The 22,619-nt window shown below is 54.7% G+C and overlaps 3 protein-coding genes across 6 annotated transcripts in view; 1 reads left to right on the top strand and 2 right to left on the bottom strand.

Annotated features, from left to right (window-relative positions):
- Positions 1 to 17,216, top strand: part of Upf1 (UPF1, RNA helicase and ATPase) — a 22,037-nt gene extending 4,821 nt beyond the window's left edge. The window contains exons 2-24 of one of the 4 annotated variants that reach the window (XM_005370549.2): positions 4,113 to 4,252; positions 5,198 to 5,287; positions 6,642 to 6,809; positions 7,177 to 7,357; positions 8,280 to 8,441; positions 8,921 to 9,038; positions 9,179 to 9,277; positions 9,644 to 9,752; positions 9,854 to 10,013; positions 10,091 to 10,209; positions 10,519 to 10,683; positions 10,766 to 10,880; positions 11,345 to 11,488; positions 11,725 to 11,938; positions 13,206 to 13,323; positions 13,509 to 13,665; positions 14,190 to 14,332; positions 14,636 to 14,810; positions 14,909 to 14,990; positions 15,462 to 15,623; positions 15,703 to 15,920; positions 16,090 to 16,212; positions 16,325 to 17,216. In XM_005370549.2, coding sequence (XP_005370606.1) covers positions 4,113 to 4,252; positions 5,198 to 5,287; positions 6,642 to 6,809; positions 7,177 to 7,357; positions 8,280 to 8,441; positions 8,921 to 9,038; positions 9,179 to 9,277; positions 9,644 to 9,752; positions 9,854 to 10,013; positions 10,091 to 10,209; positions 10,519 to 10,683; positions 10,766 to 10,880; positions 11,345 to 11,488; positions 11,725 to 11,938; positions 13,206 to 13,323; positions 13,509 to 13,665; positions 14,190 to 14,332; positions 14,636 to 14,810; positions 14,909 to 14,990; positions 15,462 to 15,623; positions 15,703 to 15,920; positions 16,090 to 16,209 — 3,159 coding nt within the window. In that variant the 3' untranslated portion in view covers positions 16,210 to 16,212; positions 16,325 to 17,216. Of the gene's footprint in view, positions 1 to 4,112; positions 4,253 to 5,197; positions 5,288 to 6,641; positions 6,810 to 7,176; positions 7,358 to 8,279; positions 8,442 to 8,920; positions 9,039 to 9,178; positions 9,278 to 9,625; positions 9,753 to 9,853; positions 10,014 to 10,090; positions 10,210 to 10,518; positions 10,684 to 10,765; positions 10,881 to 11,344; positions 11,489 to 11,724; positions 11,939 to 13,205; positions 13,324 to 13,508; positions 13,666 to 14,189; positions 14,333 to 14,635; positions 14,811 to 14,908; positions 14,991 to 15,461; positions 15,624 to 15,702; positions 15,921 to 16,089; positions 16,213 to 16,324 lie in introns of all 4 variants that reach the window. The other 3 variants (XM_013354966.2, XM_013354967.2, XM_005370550.2) reach the window with 3 other exon arrangements.
- Gdf1 (growth differentiation factor 1) lies at positions 17,160 to 18,755 on the bottom strand. Its single transcript, XM_005370547.2, has 2 exons — positions 18,438 to 18,755; positions 17,160 to 18,037 (listed from the first exon to the last, which is right to left on the bottom strand). The coding sequence occupies exons 1-2, from the start codon at positions 18,739 to 18,741 to the stop codon at positions 17,265 to 17,267; spliced, it is 1,077 nt and encodes a 358-aa protein (XP_005370604.1). The 5' UTR covers positions 18,742 to 18,755; the 3' UTR covers positions 17,160 to 17,264.
- Positions 18,756 to 18,764: 9 nt separating this feature from the next.
- The window catches only part of Cers1 (ceramide synthase 1), a 14,056-nt gene continuing 10,201 nt past the window's right edge, over positions 18,765 to 22,619 (bottom strand). Inside the window, exon 7 of the mRNA XM_005370548.2 lies at positions 18,765 to 19,183. Coding sequence (XP_005370605.1) covers positions 19,141 to 19,183 — 43 coding nt within the window. The 3' untranslated portion in view covers positions 18,765 to 19,140. The remainder of the gene's footprint in view (positions 19,184 to 22,619) is intronic.

The following is a 22,619-nucleotide window of genomic DNA, read 5'->3' as shown; positions in this document are numbered from 1 at the left end:
GCTCTGTAGACCAGGCTGGTCTCGAACTCACAGAGATCCGCCTGCCTCTGCCTCCCGAGTGCTGGGATTAAAGGCGTGCGCCAACACCGCCCGGCTGGTGGGGTGCTTTTTATGGTTTGGGCCAGTCTGCTCCAGCTCTTATGGGAGCATGCCTGCAGCACTGCTTACTTCCTTGGGACTCAAGTGCTTGGCTATGGGGTGTGGCTTACCTGGATGCCGTGCTGCTGCTTTTGTCACCTAGGATGACTTCTGGCTTTGGTGGCTGACTCCTGACCATGTACTCTCTCAGGTTGGCAGTTTTCTGCTACCTGCATGGTCCCATCCTTGTGTGCCTGTGAGGTACCGGTGAGCTCATACCATACAGAATAGAGGTCAGAGGCCACAGGATGAGAAAAGGAGGACTTCTTGCTGAACTGGACCCAGTGAGGTTGCCTTTGTTATAGGTCAGAAGTGACTACAATTCAGCTTGGGTCCAAACTAAAGTTAAGAAAGTTCATAGTCGGGGCTGGAGAGATGGCTCAGAGGTTAAGAGCACTGGCTGCTCTTCCAGAGGTCCTGAGTTTAAGTCCCAGCAACCACATGGTGGCTCACAACCATCTGTAATGAGATCTAGCACCCTCCTCTGGCGTGCGGATATACATGGAGGCAGAATGTTGTATACATAATAAATAAATCTTAAAAAAAGGAAAAAGAAAGTTCATAGCCACACAGATCAGGAGCAGCCCCAGCTGGGTCTTGATCAAGACACTTAAGTCCTGTTCTCCTGAGGCTGGAAAGACCAGCTGAAGGGGTGTGGCTGTTCTGTGTATTTGGGGGAGGGGTACCCTATTCTATGCAGCTTCCACTCATTTCCTGCTTAGGGCCTGGGAGAACAAGAGATGATTCACTTCACATCCCAGCATTTGTGTTTGGATGGCAGACATGGATTTGGCTAAGACTCTTGGGTCCTCCTGGAGGACAGGCTTTCTTCAGGGGTGGGGTTACTACAAGGAGCAGACCGAACAGTGGCCCTGGGGCCGGGTACAGATTCAAGGCTGCCCTGGTGGGTGGTGCACACCTTAAGGAATATAGCCAGCTTAACTGAGGCTGAGGGCGGTGCATGCCAGCCAGCAGACTTAAGTGGGATGATGCCCATGAGTCCTGTGGTACACCTCTAGTCTGAGGTCACAGCATCACACAATGGAAACTTTCTACAAGTTTCTTCTGGAAGCAGTTCCTTTCTGCACTGCTCTGTCCCAGGGTCTGAGTTCTGTGCGTCTTGTGGGAATCAGTCTTCAGGCAGGTGACCCTTGTAGGTTTAATTCACTTGACAGCTTCCGGTTGGGCCCAAGTGTTGTATTAGAGCAGACTTTCTCCTGGAGCGGGGCCTAAGACACCCAGCCCTGAGCCCTTGAGTTGGCTGGGGAACCTATGGCATGACTTTTAGTCTGGTGAGGTGGCAGTGTGCCCTGGGCTTCCTCATGGGGCAAGGGCTCTGGCCCTGGTGTGCCAGATGCTGTCCCTTGCTCTTAGCTCATTCTGTTACCATTTGGGACCAGATGTCCCTCTGAGCGTGTGAGATGCTTGCCCTCAACAGTCACAGAATGTGTAGAGGTGGGTAGTCCATTGCCAGGCTGTGCACCGAGTCTGGAATCTTTTTTCAGCTTGGACTTTGTTGGGTGCTGGAGAATCTTCCTTGTGTTTATCTTATATTGCCTCTCAGGGTGACCACGGCTTCTCACCCTTAGCTTGCATGAGAGATGTAAGCACAGTGCTGTTAGGACCTTGACACTCTGGTGATGTCTCACACCTGACTGGCTCTACATGCAGAAAAATATTTCCCTTTCTCCTTTTAAAAATTATATTTTGAGGGCCGGGCGATGGTGGCGCACGCCTTTAATCCCAGCACTTGGGAGGCAGAGGCAGGTGGATCTCTGTGAGTTCGAGACCAGCCTGGTCTGCAGAGCTAGTTCCAGGACAGGCTCCAAAGCCACAGAGAAACCCTGTCTCGAAAAACCAAAAATAAAAAAATAAAAATAAAAATTATATTTTATTTTCAAGACAGAATCTCACTGTGACACCCTGGCTGGCCTTGGCCTTGAAGAGATGTGCTTCTCTCTGCCTCCTATTCCACTACAGTTGGCCTGGAAAGGCTGTTTCTTAATATGAACCTGTGACTGTCACGCAGCTCAGCTGTGGGTACCCGCCCAGAAGTCTTAGGGCTCCATCCCAGCACCACTGGAACAAATAAGAACGGCTCTTCTCCAGAAGTCAGTAGACAGCTTCCTAGAGGACTGGGTGGGGACAATTCTAGGTTTTGTAGAATGAGAAACTGAATCAGAGCTGGAGAAATGGCTCTACACTTGAGAGCACTGTCTGCTCTTGCACAGGACCTAGGTTCAATTCCCAGCACCGATGTGGTACACCTATCTGTACCTCCAAGATCTGATACCCCCGTGCAGATATACATGCAGGCAAAATACCAATGCTGTGTGTGTGTGTGTGTGTGTTTATTTATTTATTTTTAAAGAAGCAGCAGCTGAGTCAGGACCACTGAGACATCACCCTCCTTCCCAGCCCTAGGATACAGTCCAGCCTCTGTCCACAGTGGGGACCATCTGGCAAAATTCCAGGCCAGGCACCACATAGGGTGGGGAGTGGGGGGCTCACAGACACATGGGAAAGGGGACGGAGTGACCAACAGTGCATGCATGGTCACTGGAATGATGGCTCAAGGCCACCCTAGGATTCCATCTCAGCCCCATTTACATGGCTAGAAGACACCGTGTGTAGCAGAGACAGGCAGAAATCTGAGCTCTTGTACCCGTGGGGGGGAATGGAAAATGGTGTGGCCTGGGGAGAATTGATGGCTCCTAGGAGCAGCAGGTGTGAAGGTGTGTGGGCCGGAGAATTGAGACGTAACCTTGGTCCCTGTAGTCAGCACAGTCGTAGCGGTCACGACAGCCTCCTAGCCCTGCCTCGCCTCTTCTCAGGCCTGTAAGGACTTCTCTTAGAGCTCTGAGCGCTTCTGTCTAGCAAGGCTGGGTTTTGAGTGAGGTGAGGGTCCTAAGCTGGTGTCCCACACAGGTGGTGGCTCAGGGAAGTGAGCCAGTCAGGTTCTGTAATAGTCCCGCTTACAGGCGCTCCCTAGTGTCCTTGTACACAGAAAGTTCATAATGGTCATAGCTCTGGAGAAGGAAGTATTTAGTGGCCATCATGGGACAGGCCTGTCATAGGGTGAGAAATAATGCCACTGATAACACTGATACTCTCACTTAAAAGCAACCCCGGTTCAGCCCAGCCTGGAACCTATGGTAATCCTCCTACCTCCATACCTGGCTTGCTCTATATGGCTTGGGGTTTTTGGTTTGGTTTGTTTTGTTTTTTGTCACAGTTTTAAAGGGATTCTTTGCAGTGGCATGTTGTCATCTAGAAATTGGAGCACTGGGGCCAGGGCTGGAGAGGACACTGGTAGAGCTCCTGCTGATACATGAGATCCTGGCTCTGTCCCAGTACTGAGGAAGACGAGTCCAGACTTACTTTGGGCCTTTCTTGTCTAAAACTGCTTCTAGACCACAGAGCACACTCCCATGTTGCCTTTGAAGTCAGTATAGACATGGGGTGACTGTGGCCTGATGAGGACACACGGACAAGTGACCCAGCCATATAGGTGCATCTTGGTAGTGTTAGGAATCGCCTCTCGTGGGCACCCTGTCTTTGGGATCTGAGAAGTGACTTGCAAATGCCTGCCTGCGGCTTGCAAGGCTCACGTCCACAGGTGTCAGCTGGGGTGGCTGAAGGTGGGAACCTGGTGCTAAAGCATAGTTGATGAGGAGGTGTCTGTTTCCTGGGGTTATGGAGCCTTGCCTCAGGCTAGCCAAGGCGGCATGGTCTCAGTGGTGGGGTTTTGGTGCCGACATCCTGTGCTGTGACTGAACCCCCCCCCCCCCGGGCCTCACCATAAAGCACCACCTGGGCATGGAAGCCTTGCTTCTGCCTTTGTGGTACACGACTATTCCTAGGGTGTGTGATGGGTTTGGAACAGTTGTCTTGTTCCTGGGCACCTCAGCTGTGCGGATAGTTTCTCGGCCATCAGGCTGAGTGGCACCCTTTGGGATTGTGTTCTACTATAGGTTGGACCAGAGGGCATCTTGCAGAACGGGGCTGTGGATGACAGTGTGGCCAAGACCAGTCAGCTGCTGGCTGAGCTCAACTTTGAAGAAGACGAAGAAGACACGTACTACACCAAGGACCTCCCAGTCCACGCCTGCAGGTAGGCTAGGAGGTGACTCCAGTCCCTATTGCTTGTCAGAACCCTGGGCTCAGTACCTGGCACCCCAAGTTAACGTAGCTCAGGTGGGTTCCCCTGCACCAGCCCTACTCTTTGGTGATTAGGAGCTAGAGAGGAGCCACAACCATTTACCCAAGGACCCTGAAGAGCCACTCTGAAAGGTGGGGGAGCATGGACAGTTTGTGGGCTGGGCTGTGTTTTGATCAACTGTGGTTCTCAGCTCCATCAGAGTCATACGAGCGAGTGGAGGTTTAAAGAGCTGGGATGTCCCAGCTACTATACACCCAGCTCAGCTAGCCCTTAGTTGTCCCGCCACCCCTCACCCCCCAGGCCAGAGCTGGTGCCTTCACTGGAGCTTCTGCAGCTACCTGCTGCCCTCTGCAGGATGAGTTTGGCCTCTCTCCTCCACAGACCTTCCTTTCTCATGGCTCTCCTGATTTACAAGTGTTTTCCAGAGCCCCTGGGCAGGCTGAGTTGAGTGTCCTCGTCCTCCTTGCTGCCAGGGTAGACTAGTGAGCCAGCGAGAGCCTGTTCTGTCTGACAGCTCTTGCCCCAGCCTGCCCAGTGCACAAGAGAGCTATGGAGAACCTGTAACTTAGGGTACATAGGGTGCTACATAGCACCACCAGCCTCTGAGGTAGGCCTGAGAGTTTGCTGGGTCCATAGTGCCTTCTACTGAAGTCAGGTGCTCCCCTGACCACAGCCTTGTTTCTAACCTGCAATCTGAGGGGAGGGGCCGGGACCGCTTTGGTCCGTGCTGCCTGGCATCTGTTTGCCCTCACCTTAGTGTGCTAGTGGAGGCGACTTTGTTACTTGGCTTGCTGGGATTGGGTTTGTGTTTAATGGAAACCAGAAGCTCTGTAAGAAGAAGGACTTATCCCAGAGGCTGCGGGCCAGCACTGACTGCTAGAGTTTGGACTTTTCCAGTTACTGCGGAATCCATGATCCTGCCTGCGTGGTTTACTGCAATACCAGCAAGAAGTGGTTCTGCAATGGCCGAGGAAATACTTCTGGCAGGTAGCTAACAGCCATGCATGTGTGTTTAATCAGTGGCGCTTGGGCTGCAGTGAGTTACGATGACGTTGGAGTGAAGCGTGGAATGTGATGGCGCTGGTGAACCTGGGCTCCCTCTGACTGGTGTAACATGAAACAGATGGTGGCGTGTGAACGCCTCGGCATGTTTACCCTTGATTGATTCTCTGGCTGGCTCATTATGCGAGGAGTTTGGCGTAATTTCGTTCCTAGTCTGTGCCTGTCTCACATGAGATGAGGCTGGTACAGCCTACTTGTCCTTGTTCCTGGGAGGTTATGGGCATCCAGTTGGCGCCCCTCACTTGTCTCTGGGGCAAATGGTTCCAGATCCTAAGTCATTAGGAAGAACTAGAATTGTCAACCATCCCTGGGTGTTCCTACTGAGCCCCACTCCATTCTGGCTTTCCATAATGATGACAGGGTCCTCCCACTCCTTGAGAGAAGCAGAGCTGAGTCTAGTGTGCCTGTGCTTTACTGCCAGCAGGGGCCTGTTTCTCAGAACATATATTACAATGCCACAGAAGCTTGTAGGTGCCAGGTCTGCAGAAAGGTCAGGAGGCAGGGGCCAGCATCTTTAAATGGTCTTAAATTCATCTTCTGAGACCAACACATCCCATTCTCAGAAGGTTCTAGATACTTTTAAGTGTTGCTCCGTTGGCACCAGTTCCTCCTGTGCAGAAAAAGCAATAGAATAAAGCTCACAGTAGGCAAGAAGGGCCTGTCCTGGATTGGGGTGGGGGAAATTGGCCACTAAAGCAAGGCATCTAGTGGCCACTGTTTAGGAGTCAGGCCTACAAAGCCAAGAGTGGCTGGATGGCTGCCAGAGGACTCTGGTGAAGGTTGTAATGGGGTCTTGAAGACTGGCATCCCCTATAACAATCAGGAAAAGCTGTCAGAGTTCATGGGCCCTCTGGGATGAGCTGACCAGTCTGGCACAGGCCATTCTTGAGGTAGACCATGTCCTCGTATGTGGCAGCATGGAAGGAATGGGGGAGCTGCATAGACCAGGAGGTGACCTGCAGGTAGGCATGGGAGAAAGGGGCTTTCCTCTTTTAGGGAGCCGTGCTGTGCCCGCCAAGCTGTTAGTGGTATTAGAGGATCATGAACTGGGCCAGCTAAAGAAAATGGGAATGGAAGAAATTGCAGGGATTGTGAGCCAATGAGCAGTTTTCTGCAGGTAGATGGGTTGGGGCAGGACTGTGGCTCCAGGGTACACGAGCATGAGTGTACTAGAGGACCATGAAAGGTAGTACCCAGAGCATTCCATGGGGGCCATAGATCTGCAAATGGTGAAAAGACAGGGTTGGGGTGTTAACTGCCAATGTTTTCCTGGTTCCAGCCACATTGTAAATCACCTGGTAAGGGCAAAATGCAAGGAAGTGACGCTGCACAAGGATGGACCCCTGGGCGAGACAGTGCTGGAATGCTACAACTGTGGCTGCCGCAACGTCTTCCTGCTGGGCTTCATCCCTGCAAAGGCTGACTCAGTAGTGGTGCTGCTGTGCAGGTGAGCTGCTTGTAGCAGCACAGGACTGAGCAGGGCAGGGACTGTTGGGATCCAAGGGGCTTTTATGTGTGTATTCTGGTCAAATTAGAAAATGAAGTCTGATCTTGTATGGTGGTGCAAACTTTTAATTCCAGCACTTAAGAGGCAGAGGAGGGAGGACCTCTTGAGTTCAAGGCTAGCCTGGTCTACATAGAGTGCCCAGGACCAGCTACATACTGAGACCCTGTCTCCAAAAAATCGAAAAAAGGAAGGAAGTCTACTGTGAGCTGGGGCCAGAGCTGAGGTGTGCGGATGTTGCTGGCTTCTGGCTAGTTAGAGACCTCCTGGGCCAGGTCCTAACCCGTTGTCTTGCCCCACATCTGCACAGGCAGCCCTGTGCCAGCCAGAGCAGCCTAAAGGACATCAACTGGGACAGCTCCCAGTGGCAGCCCCTGATCCAGGACCGATGCTTCCTGTCATGGCTGGTCAAGATTCCCTCAGAGCAGGAGCAGTTGCGGGCACGGCAGATCACTGCACAGCAGATCAACAAGCTGGAGGAGCTGTGGAAGGTGAGCCATCCAGAGATGCTAGCCCAAGGCTGCAGAGACACAAAAGCACACAGCCAGCCTGACACTGGGGCCTTTGGGACATGGGGAGGAAAGACATGGCCTGGGGAACCTGTAGGGGCTAGTGGGTCTTTTTTTTTTTTTTTTCTTTCGAGACAGGGTTTCTCTGTGGTTTTGGAGCCTGTCCTGGAACTAGCTCTTGTAGACCAGGCTGGTCTTGAACTCACAGAGATCCGACTAGTGGGTCTTTTTTCTGGCTGAAGGATACAGAGTGGATGGTCTGAGTAGTTGGTTGAGGCTGTCATGAGATTTCCTGCTCCAGAGAACATCTGTCCCAGAGGATGAGTCAGGGCTTGAGGTCAAGTGTGGGATTCTGGCTCCTCCTGGGACTAGCTAGGTTGTTCAGATCTTGTTAGGAATGTCACTTGAGCATCTTTTAACCAGGAATCACAAGTAGTGTGGGACAAAGTGTTGTAAGCCTTTCCAACTTAGTCTCTTTGCACTTGGATGATCAGGTTCCAGTTACTGTGATGTGATGTACCTAGATTCTGTTCTGTTTTCCACAGTGGTGTTTATTGAGCTCAGTGGGTCCCAGGGGAGGCATGTGGGTGCAGAATGTAAGAGATGGATGGACCTGGCTCACTGGGGGATGTCCAGGACTCTAAGCGCCCTTGGTTGTGGGCCTAGTGTTGCTCTGGGCCCTGGGGGTGCTCTTTACAGGTTTCTTGGGGTCAGAATGCTGCCGGACATGACCACAACCATCAGTACAGTAGGTTTAGAGCGTAGACTGACAGCAAAGTGGCCCCTCTCCACCCATGAGGGTTTGTGCTCAGAGGCCATGCAAGCCCCAGTTGGTTTCCTTCTGAGCTCTCGATCACTGGCTATGGGTTAAGCAGGGCAAGCACAGCGCTATTTTTGGCCACAGGAAAACCCTTCAGCCACCCTGGAGGACCTGGAGAAGCCCGGCGTGGATGAGGAGCCCCAGCACGTGCTCCTGCGGTATGAGGATGCTTATCAGTACCAGAACATCTTCGGGCCCCTGGTGAAGCTAGAAGCTGACTACGACAAGAAGCTGAAGGAGTCACAGGTGATGTGGTGCAGTGTGTAGGCTGGGTCTCTACCAGAGTGTCTCCTGAGGGTCAGGGCCTCTTCTAGAGCTTGAACCTGGATGGAACCAGAAACGCAAACAGCATCAGACCAGAACTGTGGGCATTTTGAAAGAAGGCCAAAAGTGTTTCTTACTTTTAAAGTCAGAGAGAACCCCTTGTGTCTGGTTCACAACTTTGTCTGCAGTTCTACCTTCTCCCCACAGATCCTGGCGTGCAGGGGTCTCCTGAGGCTCTCTGCAAAGTCTGCTGCTGGGGCCAGCTTGGGCAGCGGGTGTTTGGGGGGGTGGTTCTTGTTGCTTCTTTCCCAGATGTTGGAGTTCCTGGCTGTGGGTGCTGTGCACTGCACCCCAAAGGCTGCGCAGCACAGGCATGGCCTCCGTAGAGGCCCCATCCTGTGGGGAGCCTGGCCCGGGAGTGGGTGGTAGGCTAACTTGGCCCCTGTTTCTCATATGTTCAGACTCAAGATAACATCACGGTCAGGTGGGACCTGGGCCTTAACAAGAAGAGAATCGCCTTCTTCACTTTGCCCAAGACTGACTCTGGTAATGAGGATTTAGTCATAATTTGGTTAAGAGGTGATTGTAAGTTTTAAAATATTTGTGACCATAAGTAGCCTAAAATCCCTAGTCCCCTATATTATGTTCTTTTGTGAACTCTGCATGGTGGAGGCCACGGCCCTCTGGAAAGTGCTAACTCTGCTGCTCCTTCCTGCAAGATATGCGGCTCATGCAGGGCGACGAGATCTGTCTGCGGTACAAAGGGGACCTAGCACCCCTATGGAAGGGGATTGGCCATGTCATCAAGGTCCCTGATAGTATCCTTTGCTACATCAGCTGGGAGGATGGGTGCCATAACAGGACCCCTGGCTATCCCCAAGGCCTTAACCTGTGTGATTCCTTTCTGTCTTCCCTCTGTGTGGGACATGCACAAGGCGGCACTATATATGCCTTGGCTAGAAGCTATCCCACCTCAATGCTATTCGTGTGTTTCTCTGCACGTGCATGCGCATACGTGTCGGTCTGTGTAATAGCCTGGAGTCAGACTACAGCAGTCCTCCTTGGCGGACACCAAGGGGAACTGGTCTAGTGATGGATGGAGTGTCACTCAGGAGGACCAGAAGCCAGTGGCCCTATAGAGGGTAGCGGCTTTGAACAGGAAGCAGACTTAACTCAGCGTCCAGATTACGGTGATGAGATTGCTATTGAGCTCCGCAGCAGTGTGGGTGCACCTGTGGAGGTGACCCACAACTTCCAGGTGGATTTTGTGTGGAAGTCAACCTCTTTTGATAGGTTCGTCCACCTATGCCCTAGGGTGATAGGCCCATGGGGACTCCCCCACCTCCATCCAGTACCTGTGACCCACATGGGTCCTACACTGGCTCTTCCTACAGGATGCAGAGTGCACTGAAAACCTTTGCTGTGGATGAGACCTCCGTGTCAGGATACATCTACCACAAGCTGCTGGGCCACGAGGTGGAGGATGTAGTCATCAAGTGCCAGCTGCCAAAGCGCTTCACAGCTCAGGGGCTCCCTGACCTCAACCACTCTCAGGTGCCACTGGGACCCTAGGAGCAGGGCCTGTGGGTGTCTGTAGCGACCATAGCTCTGCTGAAACAACGTCCTTGCAGGTGTATGCTGTGAAGACAGTGCTGCAGAGGCCACTCAGCCTCATCCAGGGCCCGCCAGGCACAGGGAAGACGGTGACATCTGCCACTATTGTCTACCACCTTGCTCGGCAGGGCAATGGGTAGGTGCTCAGTAGCAACAGCCTTGTGTGTGGGAGGGGGGCTGTTTTGGCTCTGCTTGAGCCACAGAGAAAGCGCTGCAGTGTCATAATACAGGTATTTTGTGTGTCCCAAAGTCATAAGGCTGCCTCGCATGAATGAAAGGGTAGGGGCTGCGTTCAGATGATGGTTGCTGAGTAGGGGACAGGAAACTACTTGCTCTGCCTTGGCATGACTACACCTGCTAGAATCAGAGCTGTGTAGCTCCACTGTTGGCCTTTGTTGAGCTTCCCTGGGTGATGCTGACAGCCCACTCCACTCACTCTGTGCAGGCCTGTGCTGGTCTGTGCCCCAAGTAACATCGCCGTGGACCAGCTCACAGAGAAGATCCACCAGACAGGACTGAAGGTTGTACGCCTCTGTGCCAAGAGCCGGGAGGCCATTGACTCGCCAGTGTCCTTCTTGGCTCTGCACAACCAGATTAGGAACATGGACAGGTGAGTATCTGCATCTGGGGGCCTGGTACAGGCTGCATGCTGCCACTGGCACTGTCTCCTACTCCTACTGTGTGTTTTGTAGCATGCCTGAGCTGCAGAAGCTGCAGCAGCTGAAGGACGAGACAGGCGAACTGTCGTCTGCAGATGAGAAGCGGTACCGGGCACTCAAGCGCACAGCTGAGAGAGAGCTGCTCATGGTGAGTGTGGCACCAGCCCAGGAGCCTTGGGGCTGTTCCCTGTGGGCAGAGAGGCTTGAGAGACTTGTCCGCGTCAGGAGCGTGGAAGCACTTGAAGGCCCTGGTCTTTACATCTGTGCCCACAGACAGGGACACACAGCTACCAAAGCTGGAGTCTCAGCCTTGGGGTTCCACCAGCTTGGCACTGTCCTGCAGACATAGAGCTGTTTCTGTGCTGGGGAGTGTGCCCCAGAGGACTACCATCTTGAACATTCCTGCTCATGGTAGCCTGTGGTGCTGATATTTGGGTGCAGAAGGAGTGGCTTGTTTAGCTGGGAACTGCTTGTGGAAAGTCAGCCTGGGGCAGCACAGCTAAACTCCATCAGGAGAACATGCACACATGCACGCAGATGCCTACATACACAGTTGCTGAGTGGATATTGAGCGGGGCGACTGTATGTGTCCTTACGCCTATGCTTCTCCAGAACGCAGATGTCATCTGCTGCACCTGTGTGGGTGCTGGTGACCCAAGGCTGGCCAAGATGCAGTTCCGTTCCATCCTTATTGATGAGAGCACTCAGGCCACCGAGCCTGAGTGCATGGTGCCTGTGGTCCTTGGGGCCAAGCAGGTAGGTAGCTGCCACTTGAGTGGCTCCTGATGTCCTGTCCGTAGCAGTGCTGGGTGGGTGGCACAAGGCCTGCAGGAGGTCCATGTGGTCCGCTGCTGCCATTTCCTGCTGTGCAGTGTGAACACAGTGTGCACTCACAGTCTTGCTTTTGGATGGTGGAGGTGAACCCGTCGGGGGAGGGGGCACTTAGGCTAGCTAGAGCCTGAGATGTTGACTTGTGGGACTTCTTGCCACAGCTCATCCTCGTGGGTGACCACTGTCAGCTGGGCCCTGTGGTGATGTGCAAAAAGGCAGCCAAGGCCGGACTGTCACAGTCGCTCTTCGAGCGCCTGGTGGTGCTCGGCATCCGGCCCATCCGCCTGCAGGTGCAGTACCGCATGCACCCCGCACTCAGCGCCTTCCCGTCCAACATCTTCTACGAGGGCTCATTGCAGAACGGTGTCACTGCAGGTAACAGTTGGGCCTCCCTAACTCACACCAGCACTTTGGGCATAGTGTATGTGGTAACCACACAATGGGTCTGCTATGGCAGGTTTCCTGCTGGAGAGTTCTCTTCCACACTGGCTCTGGGCCCAGCTGTCCTCCATGCAGTCTGACTGTGGAGTAGAGGGATTTGACCATGAGGAAGAAAAGGCCGCTGTCTGATTTTAGCAGTATAAAGTTATTTCTCATAAAAATTTATAGCATCTTTAATCCCTGCACTCAGGAAGCATAGGTCAAGGCCAGCCAAGGCTACATAGTGAGACCCCATCTCAACACACACACAGCTTCAGCAGTGGGTTTATTTCTCAGTGAGTCCATGTAGATTTGAGTGTCTGAGTTTGATGAATTCCGACAGGGATGGTGCTGATCAGATCTGTGCCATGTGGTGTGGCATGGGAATCCCAGCAGCCGCAGGCAGGGAGGCCACTGCTCTGCCAGCTGTGACCTGTGCTGCTGCCCAAGTATGGGAGCAGTCCCTGGAGTTTCCTGTTCTCTGCTGCTCCTTATGACTCAGGTGTCACAGTTGAAATGCTGGGAGAGGCCTGCATGTCCCTGGCTACGCCGTACCAGGACAGACCCTGCCTGGTGGGCACCAGAGCTCCTGTGGGACCATGGCCTGCCCCCACCTAGGTTATGTGTGCCTCTGTGGGTGGCTGTTAGGCCCCAAACTCCATTGACAAGTTCAAAGGACCATGCTGTGCTCCCCTGGTACACTGGAGGGCCTAGGGCAAGGTGCCCCCCGATGCCAACTTCCTCTACTAGTGATGGGCTATGACACATTGGACCCTTGGGAGGAAGGTCCCTGGTAAGGGTTAAGCTGGTAGGAGTGGATTTAGCCTCTAGGGTGTGAGGATCTGCACAGTGGGAAGCCTGAATAAACCTAGAATAGTGGCAGTCAGGGGGTGCAGTGTGACGCCTAGGTCAGCAGAGTATTGATTGGTAGGCCCAGGATTGATGTGAGGATGAGGGTCTATATTGTTTGTGACAGGTGCTGCTCACTGGTCCCACTGTCATGGCAGCTCTGGGTCCCCTAAATTGCAGTGGTGTAGCTTCTCGGGGACTAAGAATGCCTCCTGTTCCTAGTGATGCCTTAAACAGTCCCTTGGCTGCCCTCTTCTGGCTCGGGAGCCCCGGAGACAGCACCACTGGCGCGGTGGCCTCACTTTCCTCAGTGTCTGTGCACTTAGAGCCCTGGTGCTTCTCAGCAGTGACGATTCTGTCTTCCCCGACACAGCGGACCGTGTCAAGAAGGGCTTTGACTTCCAGTGGCCACAGCCGGACAAGCCCATGTTCTTCTACGTGACACAGGGCCAGGAGGAGATTGCCAGCTCTGGCACGTCCTACCTCAACAGGTGTGCAGCCTCGACCCGTGCGTGGGGCCACCGTAGCATCTCATTCCCTGGGTTGCTGTACTTGTCAGTGAAGGGAAGGCGTGGGTGACTGTCACGTGCTCTCTAGTTCCCCCGTGGTTGCTTGAAATCGTATCAGGCTGGGGACGGCTGTAGGGAGCCTGTCACTGAAAGCTGGATGTTCTCAGGACCGAGGCAGCCAATGTGGAGAAGATAACTACAAAACTGCTGAAGGCAGGTGCCAAGCCTGACCAGATTGGCATCATCACACCCTACGAGGGCCAGCGCTCCTACCTGGTGCAATACATGCAGTTCAGTGGCTCCCTGCACACGAAGCTCTACCAGGTAGGCTGTCAGAGGTGCCCCGAGGGCCAGGGCTGAGTGCCGCTTTCCTGGTGACCAGAGACAACTGTACATAGTGGAAGAAAAGGGCATGTCCTGTTGTCACGTGCTGTGGGGTATGTGCAAGGGCACAGCAGATAATGCATTAAAATGTGCCCTGGTGTGTTGAGCGGCGAGGAGCAAGCACATGACCACATCATGTGTGGGGCTGTCTGATGTGCTGCGGGTCAGAGCAGCTTCTGGACTGCTGGAGGTGAGAGTGCAAAGGGTGTGTGGTAAGTGCTGCCTTTGATGTCAGCACCCTGCCGGCACAGAAGTGCAGAGTGAGCCCCGGACTGCCAGGGCTACACAGTGAGACTTTGTAAGAGAGCAGGACAGCTGGTGCCACCCTAACATGTGGCAGGGGAGGAGCTCTGGTGATTTATGTTGGTTGTACCAGGGCCAGGGACTGTCACCATGCAGCCCATGCAGTCTCCACTTCTCCAAGACAAGGCTGACTGTGGCTGACAGGGCATTGTCTCCTTCAGGAAGTGGAGATTGCCAGTGTGGACGCCTTCCAGGGCCGGGAGAAGGACTTCATCATCCTGTCCTGTGTGCGTGCCAACGAGCACCAGGGCATTGGGTTCCTGAACGACCCCCGGCGTCTCAATGTGGCCCTCACCAGAGCCAGGTAGGCAGCTGCCCATTGCTACCTTCCTCCAGACAGGAACAAGAAGCCCTTCCTTTGCCCTATTCTCCACGTCTGTCCTGGAAGTGCACTCAGACCTGGTGTGTCCCTGTGTCTCTGGTACCCTGTCCTTTTTCTGCTTGGGTCATGATTGGTTCCAGTTGCTCAGCTTTTTAAGGTGCTTCCTCATTTGTTGGCCAATGTTAGGTTCTTGGCACCCAGCTCTTAATATTCAAGGTGCTAGCCCTAGACACTGCAGTCATGTGGGTGTAGCCCTAAGCTCTTAGCATGTCTGTTGCCCTGCAGATATGGTGTGATCATTGTGGGTAACCCAAAGGCACTGTCGAAGCAGCCACTGTGGAACCACCTGCTGAGCTACTACAAGGAGCAGAAGGCGCTGGTGGAAGGGCCACTCAACAACCTGCGTGAGAGCCTCATGCAGTTCAGCAAGCCTCGCAAGCTTGTCAACACCGTCAACCCGGTGGGCCAATGGGCTGGCCCAGGGCCTGGGAAAGCTGGGAGCTCTTAGCCCTTGCTGCTGTTGACTGACACATTCCTCGCTCTTGTGCCACCCTACAGGGGGCCCGCTTCATGACTACAGCCATGTATGATGCCCGCGAGGCCATCATCCCTGGATCTGTCTATGACCGCAGTAGCCAGGGTAAGTTTTCCTGGCAACCACCAGTGTGTTGACCTTCCCATGTCCCAGTCTGGACCTGTCACCCCCTGGGTGGCCTCCCAGACTCAGTCCTTGACCTCCATTTGGAGCTTTCCCAATTGGTCGATGTGGCTTCTCCAAGCAGGCCCTTGGGGCCCCTTCTAAGACTCCCAGAGCTACACTGGCCTCTGCTAGTGATTTGTACCACTGTCCCTCTGGTGCCACAGGGGCCACCTCTCTGCAGTCAGCTGCTGAGTACTACTGCCCTGTGTGCCCTGACTGGCCTGGAAGATTCTGAGTTGCCTAGAAACTCTTTATGGACAGAGTCTCGCCTGCCTCTCGGTTTCTTACCTCTACTAGCACCCTGTGTGGCAGACACTCAGCCCCCGTCTGCTGGTCTGCTTGACTGGCCTAGCAGCTACCACTGCAGCATTGCCTGCTGGGGCCCTGCCTCTGACCCCTGGTATCTTGCAGGCCGGCCCTCAAACATGTACTTCCAGACCCACGACCAGATTGGCATGATCAGTGCTGGTCCCAGCCATGTGGCCGCCATGAACATCCCCATTCCCTTCAACCTGGTCATGCCTCCCATGCCACCACCTGGGTACTTTGGACAGGCCAACGGGCCCGCTGCTGGTAATGGCCTTTCCCTGCCCTGCCCTCATCTGAACCCGCTTTCAGGTGGAGCGTGCTGTCTTTCACTGCTGTCTTTCAGGCCGGGGCACCCCAAAAAGCAAGACTGGCCGTGGAGGCCGCCAGAAGAATCGCTTTGGGCTTCCAGGGCCCAGCCAGACCACCCTTCCCAACAGCCAGGCCAGCCAGGATGTGGCCTCACAGCCCTTCTCACAGGGCGCCCTCACCCAGGGCTACGTGTCCATGAGCCAGCCCTCCCAGATGAGCCAGCCCGGCCTTTCCCAGCCAGAGCTGTCCCAGGTGGGCCCTCAGCCGCACACGGTCATCGTGCTGCCTTTCTGAAGGGTGGATGACCCTGCCTGGACTGTGCTCTGGGCCCTGGGCCTGTCACCCTGCCACAGTATGGGGTTTCTTCCCAGAGTGTGGGCTGGTGGGGCCCTGCCTCACTCACTCTAGCTTTGCCTTTCAGGACAGCTACCTCGGTGATGAGTTTAAGTCACAGATTGACGTGGCACTCTCACAAGACTCCACTTACCAGGGAGAGCGGGCATATCAGCACGGCGGGGTCACCGGGCTGTCCCAGTACTAGAAGGCAAGTGCCCTAGTGGGCTCAACCCCCGTAACCAAGTGCAGATGAATGTGGGGTGTGGGCAGTTCTGCTTCTGCTTGGCCGTGACACCTCTCACTCCTGTCCCTGATTACAGGTGGCGGCGAAAGTGCTAAGCTATGTGGCTTAGTCTATCAGCATCTTATTCTGGGTAATAAAAAATAAAAATAAATGGATACCTGTTTTCCACTGCTAAAACTGAAGCACCACTGTGTGAGCAGCCGAGGAGAGGAGAGGAGAGGAGAGGAGGAGCGAGAGCGAGCAGAGAGCGGCCAGGGAGGACGACGGAGTGGAGCGCCGAGGAGCGGGCGCCCCCTGCGGGCGGCGAGAGGAGAGAGGCCCGCACCGCTACGAGGCCGGCCCGGCGCCGAGCCCGCCAGAGGGAGAGGCCTCGCCAGGACCGGCCCGCTGTTCTTTTTCTTTGTTTCTCGTGATTTGAGGGGCTATGTTTTAGCAGGACGAACTTCGCGTTTCTGTGCCCGAGCGGGCGGCCAGGAGCGTCATGGCGCGGTCCCAGCGCAAAGGGGTTTCATTTAAAGAAAATAAGGTGTTTGGGTTTTTGTTTTCTTTTTGTTTTTTTTTTTTTTTTCAAGAATTCTTTCAAAGGAGTATGGGAAGTACTTTGATCAGTTGTCTCTAAGACCTTAGTGGTGGACCTGGGAGATGCAAGAAGTTTCCAGAGAGGCCGCGCTAAGAAGCCTGAGCCCCGCAGCCTGGGATCACCGCCTGCACCATGGCCAGAGGATTTGTTTTGCGTTTGAGCTTCAGAGGCCGCAGGCAAACTCCTGAGCGTGACCAATGCGTGACGGCCCGCGGGTTCTTCCCCGTCGTGGGTGGAGGTCTCATTGCTGGGCGCCCTGCCACGGCCCCCCAACCTCCCGCAGCGGCCACCCGACCCCTACCCAGGCACACCTGCGCCAACGCAATGGAACTTAATTTTTGGTCAAATTTGTTTTAAGCTTTTTGTCACCAATAAAACATGAACAAATGGTCCTTGCTTTCGCGTGGGGCCGTCCCTGCAAGGGTGTCCCGGGTAGTTAGCGGCAGCCACACTCGTCCACCACCATGTCCTCGTAGTGTCGCAGCACCACATTATCGCTGTTGTCGAAGAAGAGCACGGAGATGGGTGACAGGCGTGCGGGCACGCAGCAGGGCGGGCCTGCACCCTGAGTTGGGGCGGCCGCGTGCATGAGCGCGTGCAGCACGGCGTGGTTGAGCACGGGCGGCCCACCGGGTGCCTGTAGCGCTTCAGGCAGCGTACACACGCCCTGGCAGAAGTTGGCCAGGAAGCCACGCGGTGCAATCACCCAGCGGTGCCAGCCCACCTCCCGGAAGCTCACGTGCAACCGTCGTGTGCGACACGCGCCCCCTGGACCACCTCCCACCCCGGGCTCGGAGTGGCGCCGCAACCGCGGCGGGGGGCACAGGCGCGCGTCTAACGTCACCAGCAGCAGCGAGGCCTCGGTCAGCCGCGCGCAGACGGTGGTGGCTCCACGGTGCAGCGCCAGTGCCAGGCGCAGGGTGCGGGGCATCGATGCATTGGCGGCTACCGCGGCCCCCAGTAGGTCTGCGCGTACTAGCAGCCCGGGTGCCACAGGAATGCGCAGCAGCTCAGGCCCGGGATGCTTGGCTAACAGTGCCACGCTTAGCTCCCACCCGTGCGTATCTTCGTTCTCAGCCTCCAGCCGCAACTCCAGACGCGCACGTGTTGGGTGCTCGGCAGGCTCCACGCCCGACAAGTTGAAGGTGACAGTCCACTTGGGGCACAGCCCCAAGGTTTTGGTGGGTCCTGGGGGTCTGGAGAATAGACCTGAAAGGGCGAGGAGAGAGCGGACATAGCATGGCGTCCCAGCCAATGGGCTGGAACGAGGAGCAAGGGGAGCAAAGAGAGGCAGGGGCGCATCTGCAGGGCACTAATGACTGATGAGTGGGGGCAGGGCGCCAGATGCAAAGATGCAAAGAAGAGACACTGTGGGGTGCCGTGCCTGCACTTGGAGACTTGGGCAGATGGAGATGAGCCAACCAGCACCTGGGGCCCCTGGAAAATGACCCGAAGGAAGGCATCAAAGGGTGTGAGGTAGGGGCCTGGTCTTGGGAAGCCCTTGCGCCCAGGGGACTAGAAAACAGGGTCCCAGCTTGCTAGCAGGCTGGACTGGGCGCGTTGGGCCTCGGCCTCACGGCCCTTGTCCCACCACAAAACCCCCACTCACCGCTGTCCGGGATGTGGCGCACGATGTTTCCGGCGACCCCCAGTTCCTCCACGTGGCACGGTCGCAGAGGGTACCCAGCTCTGGCCTCCCTGGGGTCGCGGCGGCGAAACAGGCGCCACATGACAGGAGGCACAGGCCGGGGCGTAGGGACGCCCCGGGGCACTTCGTGCATCCCGAGAGCCTGGAGCAGGGCGGCAGCGGCGGGGCCCGAGGGTGCTGGTGCTCGGGCAGGGGGCGTTGAGGGCAGCAGGAACAGGAGCAGAAAGAGGAGGTGGCCACCAGGGCAGCGGCGGACAGGGAGCATTTTTCTCCCAGGTTGTGTACAAGAGAGTCAGCGGGGTCCACTGCGTCCGGGACTAGTGGGCTGGTGGCCGCAGGTCTGGGGGCCTTTGCGGTCCTAGAGGGGGCGTGTCTGAACCCCACTGTTCTGGAGGGCAGGACTGGGCGGCGGCCCCAAGGTGGGTGGTCTAGAGTTGACCTGGAGGGCAGAGCTGCTGGCGGCCGGGGTCCCTGGAGGAGAATCTCATCCTGCATTTTAGGGTGGGGCCGGGGTCCTGGGAGCAAGGCCTTGCCTCCAAAGGCGGGGCCAGCTCCCCAAGTTTGGGAGCAGATCTCCAGGCACTGGGCGGAGTCTCCAGGGGCGGGGTCAGTCTCCCAGGTAGGACGGGAGGGAGTCCTGGGTGGCAGAATTGAGGACAGAGACTCAGAAGAGCTTGTCCTTCACCAGGCCATTCCTCAGTGGCTTCCTGGGAACCGGAAGTCAGAACAAATTAGTTTGGGAACCACATGCTTCCTTTCCCCTACTTCCACCTCCGTGGGGCCCCTCTTCCTCCCAGGTAGAATTGGTCAGGGTCCCTGCCAAGCAGCACTGAGAGGTTTGCTCCCTGTCTCCCCCCTCAGGCTATCTCTGCTGCGGTCCTGTGTGCCTGCCTGCCTGCTGTATCCCCTTCAGAATTTCTGAGAAAGGTTTGAGGGTTCACCAGTGCTGGGATGGAAGGCAGACCTTGGCCACGCTGGGCATGTGCTCTACAGCCGAGCTGTTCCCAAGACCCAATTATGGGGAGTTTTAGTTTTTTGTGTTTTTGTTTTTGTTTTGTTTTGTTTTTGAGATAGGGTCCCTTTCTGGAACTCCCTTTGTAGCGCAGGTTGGCCTCAAACTCATGGAGATCACCTACCTCTGCTTCCCCCATGCTGGAATGACTAGAGGCCTGGCCCACCGAGCTAGGCGCTAGGATTTTTTAATTTATACAGTTAAGTTTCATTCTCTCTGACCCTCAAAGAATAGCAGCCTGGTGCCTAAGCAATTCTTTCAGGAGGAGTTCTGGCCAGACTGAGGTTTCCTCAAGAAGGGACGATCCCAGCCTTTTCTGCCCTTCCCCTCCTGGTGTTGCCCTCTGTGTAGTTTGTGCTCTTGGGATGTACCACGGACCTCCTGTGTCTCCAGAGGTGCAGAGCCCTGGGAGCTGCATTTCCAGGCATTTCTCTATATATGAGTTCTGCAGCAAGAGGGCCCCTCCTGGTTTCCGATTTGTTTGACTCTCCCTCTTAAGCCTTGTAGAAGCCCCTGGAATGTTCTAGAAGCGTCCTCAATATACCCTACCATGTTTTCACAGTCCTCACAGCCCACATTAACTTCAACACACCCCAAGTGAGACTCCCAACAGACCCCTTATGTCTCAGCACATGCAACCCTACCCTGAACGCCATTTAATAAAAACACCAGATTCTCAGTGTGACAGTCTCCCAGGCAAGCTGTTCCACTTGGATTTTTTGTTTGTTTGGTTCTGGTTTTTCAAGATAAGATTTCTTAGTAGCTATGGAGCCTGTCCTGGAACTCACTCTGTAAACCAGGCTGGCCTGGAACTCCCAGAGATCCACCTGCCTCTGCCTCCTGAGGCCTGGGATTAAAGGCGTGCGCCACCACCGCCTGGTCTCCACTTTGATTTTGAGGTTTTGCCTACATCAGAACAAGACAAACTAGCTTCCACCTGTGGGCTCAGTCAATCCTCTTCCTCGGCTGGTCACAGCCCTGGCAGAGACTTCACACAAGTCCCAGGCCACTTGACAGATATAGTGCTTACAGTGAGAAAGTGCCCCACAGGCTCCTCAGCTGGTGGCGCTGTCTGGGAGGATTAAAACGTGGAGCTTTTTGCCAAACAGTGGTGGAGCACACCTTTAATCCCAGCACTCAAGAGGCAGAGTTCAAGGCCAGCGTGGTCTACAAGGTGAGTTCCAGGATACCCAGGGCTACACAGAGGAACCCTGTCCAAAAACCATACACACACACACACACACACACACACACACACACACAAAGTGCAGCTTTTCAGGAGGAAGTCTTTGAGATCTTTAGGCCTCGCCCACTGTGAAGTTTGCTCTCTGGAGTTGAGGGTGTGAACCCCAGCTTTCTGCTCTGGCTACCATAGGGCTTGCTGCCATCACTTCCACCATGACAGAGGCTTTGGAAGCAGCGACTCTATTAGAGCTGTAACGAGGCCGTGTGAGAGCTAAAGCTATGGCTTAAGTTTTAATTACTGTGCTCATGAATCATGATCCATAAAACAGATGCCTCTAACCTCTGCGTCCCACCGGGGCTGGTTGTTCACGTGAGACACCTTGTGTCCTCACGTCCGTGAACAAGGTTGGTAGTCCCAGCTGCACAGGCTGTGTGCTTGCCCCCAAGCATGTAGCCTTGCGGGGTTTGCCTGTATAAGCATCCAACTAACGTGATTTGTGACTATCTCTGGGAACCCCCAGTATGGACCTGGCCAATGGCCATTGTCCTGGACGGTATTGAATAAAGTTTGCTTCAAATTTCGCTCCAAAGTTGTGTTAGTGGTCTGATTCTTGCCCGGTGAGATCAACAGTTTCTGGTGAGCTGTGATGGAGACCTACATCATGGCGGTGAAGACTTCCTGCAAGTCTTTCCTCAGGGTCAGGACACAGAAGCTGTGGTCCAGAGGGGGTCACCTCCCGTGTGGCACCGGGTTTGTAGGCATGAAGGGGCCATGGGCAGCAGCTGATAAGAGGCCACAGTTGAAGGCAGAGAGCCCGCCATGTCTGAGGCTGGGAGTGGGGCACAGCCAACATGGGCTGAGACACTGCGTGTGGCAAGCCCTTTAAAGCCCAGGTTGTGAGTGGATCTCAGATTGGGACACTGAGGTACACTGTGGGAATTTGGTTCTGTTCTACTTTGTGTCTGGAGTAAAAAATGTTTGATTTATTTCTAGTTTTACAGAAGCCACAGCTTGGATAATTTAAACAGTGGTTTAACTAAAAACACACTAAATAATTTATTAAAAACTAAATTGGTGTAAGGGTGCCAGATCCCCTGGAACTAGAGTCACAGACAATTGTGAGCTGCCAAGTGGATGGTGGGAGTTAAGCCTGGGTCCTCTGGAAGAGCAGCCAGTGCTCTCAACTGCTGAGCCATCTCTCCAGCCCCAGAGTGGTTGGACTTTTAAGTGACGGAATTTTTGTTTGTTTTCTGAGACAGGGTCTCACTATAAGACTTATAAGACCTGGGACTCACCCTGAATTTAAACTCACAGAGATCTGCCTGCTGCTTCCCAAATGCTGGAATTAAAGCGTGTGCCACTATGCTTACTAAGTGATGGGATTTCTAAAGACTGGGGGTCTTCTAAAAGTTGGACTGTGTTTTATACTGTAACATCAACATGAGATCTTGGGGAGAGATTATGGTTTACTACTGATGTGTCTGTGTGTCAGGTTGGCAAGGACAATTGTACTGGTCTCTTGTCGTTGACACAAACTGGGGTCATTGGGATGAAAGAGCCTCCACTAAGAATAGGCCTCCATCAGAGTGACCTGTAGGCGAGTCTGTGGAGCCTGTGGAGCCTGTGGAGTTGTCTGTGGAGTCTGTGGAGTTGTCTGTGGAGTCGTCTGTGGAGTCATCTGTGGAGCCTGTGGAGCCGTCTGTGGAGTCGTCTGTGGAGCCTGTGGAGCCTGTGGAGTCTGTGGAGTCTGTGGAGCCTGTGGAGTTGTCTGTGGAGCCTGTGGAGTTGTCTGTGGAGTCTGTGGAGCCTGTGGAGCCGTCTGTGGAGTCTGTAGAGTCATCTGTGGAGTCTGTGGAGTCGTCTGTGGAGTCTGTGGAGTCTGTGGAGCCTGTGGAGCCTGTGGAGTCGTCTGTGGAGTGTGTGGAGTCGTCTGTGGAGTCTGTGG

The sequence above is a fragment of the Microtus ochrogaster genome, unplaced genomic scaffold (assembly GCF_000317375.1).
Source record: "Microtus ochrogaster isolate Prairie Vole_2 unplaced genomic scaffold, MicOch1.0 UNK81, whole genome shotgun sequence".
Taxonomy (NCBI): domain Eukaryota; kingdom Metazoa; phylum Chordata; class Mammalia; order Rodentia; family Cricetidae; genus Microtus; species Microtus ochrogaster.
This window is presented reverse-complemented; position numbering and strand designations above follow the sequence as displayed.